The 12,852-nt window shown below is 38.2% G+C and overlaps 1 protein-coding gene across 1 annotated transcript in view; it reads left to right on the top strand.

Moving 5' to 3' along the window:
- Nucleotides 1–4,353: 4,353 nt before the first annotated feature.
- LOC117122335 (85/88 kDa calcium-independent phospholipase A2-like) overlaps nt 4,354–12,852 on the top strand; it is a gene marked incomplete at its 5' end in the record, with an annotated part of 11,835 nt that continues 3,336 nt past the window's right edge. The window contains 7 exons of the mRNA XM_033267899.1: nt 4,354–4,545; nt 9,376–9,563; nt 9,988–10,267; nt 10,654–10,927; nt 11,299–11,550; nt 12,045–12,195; nt 12,309–12,445. Coding sequence (XP_033123790.1) covers nt 4,354–4,545; nt 9,376–9,563; nt 9,988–10,267; nt 10,654–10,927; nt 11,299–11,550; nt 12,045–12,195; nt 12,309–12,445 — 1,474 coding nt within the window. The remainder of the gene's footprint in view (nt 4,546–9,375; nt 9,564–9,987; nt 10,268–10,653; nt 10,928–11,298; nt 11,551–12,044; nt 12,196–12,308; nt 12,446–12,852) is intronic.

Raw genomic sequence — 12,852 nt, 5'->3', positions numbered from 1 at the left:
GCGTGTATTTCAATACTTGGAGTATGTATTATACTTTCTTATCTGAGATTAATCGGTGGACCTTTCGGCATACATGTATATGTATTTAACAATATTTCAATGGAGTAATATATCTTCATCGCATTCAACCTGTATTAAAATACCTTGATATTTCTCAGGCATATCAACAGCCAGGTCTGTACTTTGGGAAAGACTCCATCTCACCTTGCAGTTGAGACAAAGAACATCAGACTTCTTCGTGATCTGTTGCTGAACAACGCCCTCACTGATATTGCAGATGACAATGGTGATAATGTGTACCATTATGCAGCACGATTACAGAGTGACAGCAAATGTATAACAGAGGTAATAATAAGCAATGATAACAAAATCCAAAGAAAAAATAGTCGAGTATACTCGTCCCACGGGGTGTTACTGAGGGCACTAGGGACGACTACACTCGTCCAAATCGGGGTAACATTCAAGTGTGTGCATTCAGTCAACGTGTGAATAGGTAAATTAATAGCATTTCTACTGGCATTACACTTATAAACAATTGTAATAAAGCTACACTGCACAACATCTAATTTCTCAATTTTTCAAAGGCCATTAAACCTTGTAAAACCATGTTGAAGGTGAAGCTTAACAAAAGCCATGGAGACAATTCATAACATATGATAACATACACATTTGCGTAGGATGAAGTAATATGACTTGTGAATTACAAAGGCCACTATAATCAAATGTAGTATAAAAGATATGCTGCATTACATCTAATTTCTCAAGTTGACTTAACAAAGGTCATTAAACATTGTAATACCATGTTGAATGTGAAGCTTAACAAAAAGCCATGGAGACAAATCATAACATATGATAACTGTCCTGGTAGTGTGTTTTATTACTTACAAACTAAAAGCAGTCAGACAGAAATTTGGAACAACACGTTCATTTATTCAACAACAACTCCATGATGTCATCAAACATCATCATGTGACATCTTCCCCTTTTAAAACAAAGACAGAACAATGTCCAACTAAGCGTAATTTTTACGAACTTTTAACTAAACTGTTTTAACTTAAACCTCTCTGTATCTCATAGGTTTGTTAATTGTAACACCACTTCTCAATCTAGTTTGCATTCTCTGAACACTAGAATTGGACTGATTTCCAGATACTGACACTTCTGATGATTGATTTGGATTATGAGGATTATCATGAAAATCATTGTGAATGAAATCATGGGGATCTGGCACTTGTGGATTGTGACTCGGTTTTGACAGATGCCTTCTATTACGCCTGTATATCGCACCTTTATGCTTAACAATGTATGAGCTTGGTGTGCTACCATAGCTTACTACTTTACCTGGCTCACTCCATTTGGATTCATGGTTTAACTTTATCCTCACATTATCACCCACTTTAAGTTTAGATAAATCCCTAGCTGATCTATTATAATTTGTCGATTGTTTCATTTTTGCTTTGTCATTGTTGCCCTTGACAAAATTGTGATCAATTAACTTAGGGTATAATTTACTAGGTAACACTGGTAATGTAGTTTTAATCTCTCTTCCCAGCATGAGCTGTGCAGGAGTATAACCTGTGGATTCACAAGGTGTGGCATGATGCGCCATTAATGACATTATGTCATCTTTGGTTTTTAAGATACGTTTTGCAGCTTGTACAGCCCAGTAAATTCTTTGAACTCATAGCTACTAAATTGGGGACCTCCATCTGTTGTTAGGGTTTGCCCCAAATCTAGCAAAGATAGACTTCATCTCATTGATTCTTTTTGCAGTGACACTTTCGGGAATGTTTATGATCTCCATAAATCTAGAATAATAATCAATAATTACAAGATGTTGTTTACCAGCATACTGGCACATATCTGCGGCAACCTTTTTCCATGGCCGATCTGGTAACGGTGTTGTAATTAAGGGTTGTTTAACATCAGTCGGCTTATGTATTTGGCAATGTTCACAATGGTGTACCATTTGTTTAATTCTGTTATTAATACCTGGCCACCATATAGTTGCTTTCGCCCTTTCCCTACATTTGTTAATGCCAAAGTGGCCTTGATGTATCTTATGAAGGATATCACCCCTTAACCCTCTTGGAATCACTATTCCATCTCCATACAATAATAAAACATCCTGTACTGACAAGCTACCTTGAGCCTCATGAAAACGTTTTACGTGATCAGGAATGTCACGATAATATTTTGGCAAACCATTAAGTGTATAATTAATAACAAGCAATAGCTCTACGTCTTTAGATGTCATATCTCATATTTGATCCATACGATTTGATGTAATTGGGACTACAGACATTACATGCTCAACATAATATTCAATTACTTGTAACTGACACTTATCACTATCATTCACATTTTTAAGTGGTTTTCTCGACAAAAGGTCTGCCCCTACCAAATCTTTACCAGGCTTGTGCTCTGCAATAGCATTAAATCTCGCAGCAATAATCTTTGACATCTGATTGGAACTTTGTCAATATCCTTATCATTAAACAACGGAATCAGCAGTTTGTGATCACTCTGCAACTTGAATGATTCTAATCCAATGAAATATCTATCTAAACGCTCACATGTCCAAACCGCTGCAAGACATTCTTTTTCAATTTGCGCGTAGTGCTTTTCCGCGTTCGTTAGAGTCCTAGAGACATACGCAACAGGATACCAATCATTGTCATGCATTTGAAATATTGCTCCTCCAATGCCGTAGGAGGAAGCATCTGCACTTACCATTGTAGGTAGTTTCCGATAATGCTTTCTTGACATCCTCAAATGCCTTAATCTGAGCTTGGTCCCATCGCCAGAGTAATTCATTCATTTGTGCCAGGTCTTTTAAGGCCAACTCAGACAGCGTCGTACGACGCAGCCCGACGCGATTTGTTGTCGCGTCGGCCCTGTGTGAGTTAAACGCAGACGCGATGGGGTGCGTCGGGGTGCAGTCGCGTAGTAGAATATTAACCATGTTTAATATTTCTCACGACGGCTTAAGACTGTCCAAGGCGATAAATCGGGTCGGGCTGCGTCGGCCAACGCCGTCTGAGTTGGCCTTTAGATAATGACCTAAGTAATTAACGCCTCTTAGAAAGGTACGCAATTCGCTCTCATTTTCAGGTAGTTCCATATTTAAGATTGCAGTGACGCGATTAGGGTTAGGTCTTATGCCCTCTTTTCCAACTATTTGACCCACAAATTCTACTTCCGGCTTTTAGTTTCATTCCTACTGCATGAACTCTGTTAAGCACCTTAGACAATACCCTATCATGGTCTTCAACATTTTTACCACCAATAATCACATCATCTATGAAAACATCACACTGTGGTACATCCATAATTAAATTTGACATCTCGCATTGGCATATTACAGGTGCTAGTTTACGATAGTCCCCGCATATGCGTATACACGCCTTGCCGTTTTTTGTGTCTTTCCGGTTAACTGGAATCATGGGACTACACCACTCTGTCGGTTCAGTGACCTTACAAATTCTATGTCCAGACTCCATTATAATTTAACTCAGCTTCCACATCTTTAATCAAAGGGTATGGGACTCTATGTGGCTGTCTCTTATACACATCTAGATGTGTATAAGAGACAGTTATCAAATTTGATGACGATCCAGATTCAAGTTACTCCCCTGCCAACGTGAGAAGCATCTGCTTACAGACCAGTTACACTGACGTCCGCAATCTTAAAATGTTTCGAAAGGTCAATGAATGATTTACTTAATGGACCTTTCCGCTAACCCCTGCCATTTAGATATTGTCGCTAAGGTCCCACAAAACGATAGTGGCTTTGTTCTCACACGGCAGCTAACGCTTAGCAGGATCCGGATCCTGCTAACCGTTAGCTGCCGGGCGTCCATGCGAGAAAATCCCGATCCGGATACCAACAATATGATGATTGAATCACTGGCCAATAAGAAACTGGAAATTGTAAACGTGTACGTGTGATTGGTTGATGAAACGCCCTCAACCTGTCTCTTATACACATCTAGATGTGTATAAGAGACAGGGCCTGGGCCCCCCGGCCCCCCGGTTCCGCCGGCCATGCAGAGAGCATCTTAGCCAAACATTTAGGCCCCAGGCGAGCCCTCGACCCATGCCAATTGGGTTTATTTCCTGTTAAATCTCAAGACACTATAGCTACCTCCAACTTGGCATGTATGCCCCCACCCCACCCTTGTGGGTGGCCTTTCCCCCTCCCACTGTCTGGGAGAAAAATCACGTATTATACTTTCTTATCTGAGATTAATCGGTGGACCTTTCGGCATACATGTATATGTATTTAACAATATTTCAATGGAGTAATATATCTTCATCGCATTCAACCTGTATTAAAATACCTTGATATTTCTCAGGCATATCAACAGCCAGGTCTGTACTTTGGGAAAGACTCCATCTCACCTTGCAGTTGAGACAAAGAACATCAGACTTCTTCGTGATCTGTTGCTGAACAACGCCCTCACTGATATTGCAGATGACAATGGTGATAATGTGTACCATTATGCAGCACGATTACAGAGTGACAGCAAATGTATAACAGAGGTAATAATAAGCAATGATAACAAAATCCAAAGAAAAAATAGTCGAGTATACTCGTCCCACGGGGTGTTACTGAGGGCACTAGGGACGACTACACTCGTCCATATCGGGGTAACATTCAAGCGTGTGCATTCAGTCAACGTGTGAATAGGTAAATTAATAGCATTTCTACTGGCAATACAACACTTATAAACAATTGTAATAAAGCTACACTGCACAACATCAAATTTCTCAATTTTTCAAAGGCCATTAAACCTTGTAAAACCATGTTGAAGGTGAAGCTTAACAAAAGCCATGGAGACAAATCATAACATATGATAACATACACATTTGCGTAAGATGAAATAATATGACTTGTGAATTACAAAGGCCACTATAGTCAATTGTAGTATAAAAGATATGCTGCATTACATCTAATTTCTCAAGTTGACTTAACAAAGGCCATTAAACATTGTAATACCATGTTGAATGTGAAGCTTAAAAAAAGCCATGGAGACAAATCATAACATATGATAACTGTCCTGGTAGTGTGTTTTATGACTTACAAACTAAAAGCAGTCAGACAGAAATTTGGAACAACACGTTCATTTATTCAACAACAACTCCATGATGTCATCAAACATCATCATGTGACATCTTCCCCTTTTAAAACAAAGACAGAACGATGTCCAACTAAGCGTAATTTTTACGAAATTTTAACTAAACTGTTTTAACTTAAACTTCTCTGTATCTCATAGGTTTGTTAATTGTAACACCACTTCTCAATCTAGTTTGCATTCTGTGAACACTAGAATTGGACTGATTTCCAGATACTGACACTTCTGATGATTGATTTGGATTATGAGGTTTATCATGAAAATCATCGTGAATGAAATCATGGGGATCTGGCACTTGTGGATTGTGACTCGGTTTTGACAGATGCCTTCTATTACGCCTGTATATCGCACCTTTATACTTAACAATGTATGAGCTTGGTGTGCTACCATAGCTTACTACTTTACCTGGCTCACTCCATTTGGATTCATGGTTTAACTTTATCCTCACATTATCACCCACTTGAAGTTTAGATAAATCCCTAGCTGATCTATTATAATTTGTCGATTGTTTCATTTTTGCTTTGTCATTGTTGCCCTTGACAACATTGTGATCAATTAACTTGGGGTATAATTTACTAGGTAACACTGGTAATGTAGTTTTAATCTCTCTTCCCAGCATGAGCTGTGCAGGAGTATAACTTGTGGATTCACAAGGTGTGGCATGATGCGCCATTAATGACATTATGGGATCTTTGGTTTTTAAGATACGTTTTGCAGCTTGTACAGCCCACTCTGCCATACCGTTAGATTGTGGATAATGAGGACTACTCACGATTCATGATGTGTTCTATCCCAAACTCTTCAGTAAATTCTTTGAACTCATAACTACTAAATTGGGGACCTCCATCTGTTATTAGGGTTTGCCCCAAATCTAGCAAAGATAGACTTCATCTCATTGATTCTTTTTGCAGTGACACTTTCGGGAATGTTTATGATCTCCATAAATCTAGTATAATAATCAATAATTACAAGATGTTGTTTACCAGCATACTGGCACATATCTGCGGCAACCTTTTTCCATGGCCGATCTGGTAACGGTGTTGTAATTAAGGGTTGTTTCACATTAGTCGGCTTATGTATTTGGCAATGTTCACAGTGGTGTACCATTTGTTTAATTCTGTTATTAATACCTGGCCACCATATAGTTGCTTTCGCCCTTTCCCTACATTTGTTAATGCCAAAGTGGCCTTGATGTATCTTATGAAGGATATCACCCTTTAACCCTCTTGGAATCACTATTCTATCTCCATACAATAATAAACCATCCTGTACTGACAAGCTACCTTGAGCCTCATGAAAACGTTTTACATGATCAGGAATGTCAAGATAATATTTTGGCCAACCATTAAGTGTATAATTAATAACAAGCAATAGCTCTACGTCTTTAGATGTCATATCTCGTATTTGATCCATACGATTTGATGTAATTGGGACTACAGACATTACATGCTCAACATGATATTCAATTACTTGTAACTGACACTTATCACTATCATTCACATTTTTAAGTGGTTTTCTCGACAAAAGGTCTGTCACTACCAAATCTTTACCAGGCTTGTGCTCTGCAATAGCATTAAATCTCATAAGTCGCAGCAATAATCTTTGACATCTGATTGGCACTTTGTCAATATCCTTATCATTAAACAACGGAATCAGCGGTTTGTGATCACTCTGCAACTTGAATGATTCTAATCCAATGAAATATCTATCTAAACGCTCACATGTCCAAACCGCTGCAAGACATTCTCTTTCAATTTGCGCGTAGCGCTTTTCTGCTTCCGTTAGAGTCCTAGAGACATACGCAACAGGATACCAATCATTGTCATGCATTTGAAATATTGCTCCTCCAATGCCGTAGGAGGAAGCATCTGCACTTACCATTGTAGGTAGTTTCTGATAATGCTTTCTTGACATCCTCAAATGCCTTAATCTGAGCTTGGTCCCATCTCCAAACTGTACTCCTTTAAAAAACGACCTAAGTAATTAACACCTCCTAGAAAGGTACGCAATTCGCTCTCATTTTCCGGTGGTTCCATATTTAAGATTGCAGTGACGCGATTAGGGTTAGGTCTTGCGCCCTCTTTTCCAACTATTTGACCCACAAATTCTACTTCCGGCTTTCGAAAAGAACATTTGTCTAAATTTAGTTTCATTCCTACTGCATGGACTCTGTTAAGCACCTTAGACAAAACCCTATCATGGTCTTCAACATTTTTACCACCAATAATCACATCATCCATGAAAACATCACACTGTGGAATATCCATAATTAAATTTGACATCTCGCGTTGGCATATTTCAGGTGCTAGTGACACACCATTGGGTAACCGCGTAGCAGTATCTACCAAAAGGGGTCATGAACGTAGTTAATAACTGACATTTCTCGGAAAGATGAAATTGATGGAAACATCCACTAAAATCTAATGTACTGAATACAGTACAGTCTGTCATTTTAGTAAGACCAGAGTCCGTGGTTGGCATCGTGTACTGCTCGCGTTTAATTTGTTTATTTAGTTTACGATAGCCCCCACATATGCGTATACGCGCCTTGCCGTTTTTTGTATCTTTCCGGTTAACTGGAATCGTGGGACTACACCACTCTGTCAGTTCAGTGACCTTACGAATTTTATGTTCAGACTCCATTAAATTTAACTCAGCTTCCACATCTTTAATTAAAGGGTATGGGATTCTATGTGGAGTATTAACCGAATATGGAATAGCATTATCATTGAGTTGTATGTCTATTGTTTTACTTTTATATACACCATCTGTGTATAACTCTTCCGAAGCTTTTGGACTGACCGGTAAGTTAAGCATCTTCAATTTCTCCGCAGATTGACATACTTTTGATTCCGTTTTACAATTGTTATTTACGTGAGTTAACATGATATTATTAGCTACTTCAGTAATCTGTTCATTATTAATTTTGATCAGACCCAACTTTACAGATGCATTTCTACTAAGGAGACTGTCACAGCTTCCCTCAACCACATGTACTCTCAAATAGGTATTACCTGTACCAATATTTCCCAGCTTAACGCTGAATTGGGCCTTCTAGTCCATTTTGTAGCAGTGGGACGAAAATTGTGTACAGCATCCAGCTTGGATTTATTTGTTTCTTCTGCTTGCTTATTCTGCAATTTAATCAGCTCGTGATGCTGCGCTTTTTGGATTGTTTGATCCAATGTCAAATCTTTTAGTTGCAGCTCCATAGCCAGTCTCTTATCCAACAGACCATTCACAAATCTAGTTTTAATTCGGCGCTCCTTATCATTAAATTGGCAACGTTCGCTCAAGTGATATAAATCTCTGATAAAGGATTCAATTGACTCACCCTCTAGTTGTCGTCTATTGTCAAACTTTAGCTCTTCATGAAATAAATTCACCTTGGGTGTAAAATAATCGTTTATTTCTTCAAAACAGTGTCAAACTTTGGGCTTTGATCATCTGGAATAGCGAAAGATCTGTAAATCTTATCTGCTTCTTGCCCCATGGCATAGATTAATGACGATATTTGGATATCGTTATCCTCCTTATGTAGTTTCGTCGTTAGTCGAAACCGTCCAAAATTCCCTTTCCAATGCAGCCATTCATTAGGCTTGCTGTAGTCGAATTTTTCTGGAGGGTAAAACTTGGCCATCTTCCAGCGTGCCTGTACTGTTTGTCCGCTAGCTGAAGATGCACTCACCTCGTGATCGGCTTTCAGTTATCCAGCCTACTTTTTCAAGGTTTTAACTAATTACCTTCGGTTTTTATGCAACGTGCCTGATTCCAGTCTCTTCTATAACTTTTTATTCTTTTATTTACTGTGTTGACCACTGCCACCATGTCCTGGTAGTGTGTTTTATGACTTACAAACTAAAAGCAGTCAGACAGACATTTGGAACAACATGTTCATTTATTCAACAACAACTCCATGATGTCATCAAACATCATCATGTGACAATAACATGTGTATTTGCATAGGATGAAGTAATATGAATCATGAATTACAAAGGCCACTAATTATAATTAAATATAGTATAAAAGCTATGCTGCTTTACATCTAATTTCTCAAGTTGACTTAACAAAGGCCATTAAACATTGTAAAACCATGTTGAAGGTGAAGATTAACAAAAAGACATGGAGACAAATATAACGTATGTATTTGGATAAGGATGAAGTAATATGAATCTTGGATTCCTAAACTATGCTAGACTCTTGGTTCTTTCTCAGTTTCATTTTTGTCTTTGTTTAGATTTTACTGACATACAGCAAGAGAGGTATAAACCAAGCTAACAATGAAAATGAAACGCCATTGCTGGTTGCATGTAAAACAGGAAACTTCTACAGCTTTGAGGTCCTGCTGACAAATGAGGCGACGGTAGATGTAGCAGATAACCTTGGATACCCTATCCACCACCTTTTTAAAAATAAGCAGTTAAGGTATGGAATTGAGCAGCATCACTCTGTCTGGTATCTTCTTGTGTGTGTTGCATGCTGAAGATCAACACATAACCTTTGGTACCCACTTCAATTCCCATCACTGCTCTCCTTTTGCTTCAGCTTGAGGGGTGGATGCATGTATAACATGCCATCATTTTTGAGGTTCTTATGTGAAAGTTGGCCAATATGCATGTTAATTAACACATTGCATTCTTTAGAAAAGGTATAAGGATTATCTTCAGGTGTACTAACCAATTCACCAGGTTAAAAGGTCGCCATGGTTTAGTGCACACATGGTAATTTTATTTATTTATTTAAAAAACAATTGTTATAGCTGGTTGAGGTATTCTGCTTGCAGTAAAATGTTTATAATATAGACATTAGAGTCACGATAAAATTTCCATGTTGTTTTTTTTTATTCAAGTACATCTGAAGCAATTTTCAAAGCCAATCCCAACCAAGGACATGTTCGAGACAATAAACATGGTGGAACACCCCTACACTGGGCAAAGGATTGCACATTTATAAACCTGGTCTTGAAGCATGATTGTGAAATTAATGCCGTCAGCAAAACCGGCGACACTGCATTGCATATTATGGTGAGACGACAACGATTTTCATGCCTAATGACCTTCTTGTGCGCAGGAGCTGATCCCAACATCAAAGCGTTGAATGGTGACTCTCCTCTACATACAGCAGTTAAGGTAAAGGTAGATTCATTACCAGCTTGTACATGTATTAATAATAATGGTAATAATTAATAACAATTATAATAATAATGATAATGATTAATAATAATAATAATAGTAATAATATTTATAGTGCAAATACAAGTTCGTTTTGTGCCCGAAAATAATGAAAATGATGGTGGTGGTGATGATGATGACCTTGACAATGACAACAATATTAATGACAATGGCAATGATGGCTACGATAAATTATACGAGCAGGAGGAATACAACAACAATCATGATGATGATGACGATGATAATATATTCGTCGTCATCATGATGAGGATGACAATTATATTGATGAGGATAATGATGGTAATTGATTTTAATTGAATTTTTTATTATTAATTTGATGACAGGCAGGTTCAGTCGACATGATCTATGCATTGATAGTATTTGGAGCACAACTGAATGTTGTTAATGAATCTGGTGAAACACCTCGCCACCTAGCAGCGGCACAGTCGTTCAATCCAATTTATAAATCAGGGGAAATTCTGTGCTCTTTACACTCTGCCGGTGCTAAACGCTGCCCTCAGTCCATGAAAGGTTGCAGCAAAGGATGTGCTTACAATGGTTCATACGATGGCAAAGCACCAGTTAAACAAGATATCATCGAAAATCAGTGCCACAAAGGTAGGTTTCTACATTCTGTGAGCAGCTTAGCTCAGTTAGCTTAACTGCTGGTATGAATGAATGAATTTGTTTCAGGAAATTTCAAATCATATATAAAACAAGAACAAAAAAAGAAACAAAAAAAAAACACAATATTAGCAAAAATTCAATGGATAATTCAAGAAAGCCAAAAGACTTATTTCCATTGAGGTAGACACTGCTTGTGTGCTGAACCTTGGAGATCTATTGTCAATCTTTTATAACTCAGCTCAATTTTTCCCATTATTGTTTTCTATATGTTTGATTCTGTGATACAGCAGTTGGTTTTCATAAACATATTTAAATTTGAAAACAAATTACTGTTCTTAATAATAAACCTTCCATTATTTTAGTCTTTGAAGAATATATTGACATGTTAACTGACAAAATCCAAGAAGGAATGTCTGACGCTGCTGATGGTAGCAGACCTTTGGAGCGTAAGAAGGATACTGTACTGTGCCTAGATGGAGGTGGCGTCAGAGGTTTGATCTTAGTGCAGATTTTGATGGCTGTGGAAAAGGCTGCTGGACGTCCAATTGCTGAGTTATTTGATTGGATAGTTGGTACAAGTACTGGTGGCATCCTTGCTCTTGCCATTGCTAAAGGTGAGTTATTTGATCATTAGTGGCACCATTGGACCTGCTCTTGCTAAGGGTGAAATATTAGATTGGATCTTTGGTACATTTACTGGTGGCATCCTTGCTCTTGCCATTGCTAAAGGTGAGTTATTTGATCATTAGTGGTACCATTGGACCTGCTCTTGCTAAGGGTGAGATATTAGATTGGATCATTGGTACACTTACTGGTGGCATCCATTATCTTGCCATTGCTAAAGGTGAGTAAGTTTAATTGATCATTGGCAGCACCATTTCTCCTGCCCTTTCTAAGGGTGAGATATTAGATTGAATCACTGGCACAAGTACTGGTGGCAACCGTGCCACATATTTATGCCAAATAAATTTGATAGCTTTGGACAGGGCTTTATGGGAAAAAAATGGTGTTTTTTTGTGTGTGCCTCTTTACAAAAATGTGGAAGATATTTTTTCCAATGTTATTACAGAATACATATCTTTTCTGTAACAACTACTGTCAAATTCAGGGTATTGCTTGCAAGAATGTCGGAAACTCTACTTTAACATGAAAGATGAAGTATTTGAGGGAACCAGACCTTACAAGACAGACAAACTGGAGGCATTTCTGAAAGATTTTTTTGGAGAAGAGGCTAAAATGGATTCCATTGATCATCCAAAGTGAGTTTCCTATTTTGTGTACACTTGCATGCAAATGTCGCACAAATGCAATGTCCATCAATACCTGTACAATTCCTTGAACAATCATAATGTCAGTATGCCATTGTTTTCAGAGTTCTCATATCATGTGTAGTAGCTGACAGAATCCCGCCAGTTCTTCATTTCTTCCGAAATTATGATCCGCCCTGCACATCCTCCTCACACGCAGCGGCTCATAGTAAGCCCTTTGATGCTCCAGCTCATTTCACAGGCAAGTTGGCATCATCAGTTGTAACGTTTTACTTTTTACATAATATTCCTATTCCTCAGTGGGAAAAACTTCACACATTTCCTGCTACACTGCTTTATTGACCAATGCTATTTGATTTTTGCCCATCGCTATGTGTTGTATTATTACTTGCGCATCCATTTCGCATTCTTTGGACAACGCAGAATTTACAATTAGTCGAAATAACTTTTCTTAATTAAGAAAGAAATATTCCCCCAGCCAGCGGCAGTGGCGGGAACTGCAGCCCTTGACAGAGAGCAAACCTTCTGTCAGCCACAGATCCTTGGACAAAAAGTTTTGATATACATATACAACATATTCTCAGAAAAGCTTACAATGGCCTAAACTTTTCAATTGCCAGCTTTGCACCCAGCTCCACCTTACTTCCC

The sequence above is a fragment of the Anneissia japonica genome, unplaced genomic scaffold (genome assembly GCF_011630105.1).
Source record: "Anneissia japonica isolate Jap-2015-1 unplaced genomic scaffold, ASM1163010v1 scaffold287968_len422783_cov224, whole genome shotgun sequence".
NCBI lineage: Eukaryota > Metazoa > Echinodermata > Crinoidea > Comatulida > Comatulidae > Anneissia > Anneissia japonica.
This window is presented reverse-complemented; position numbering and strand designations above follow the sequence as displayed.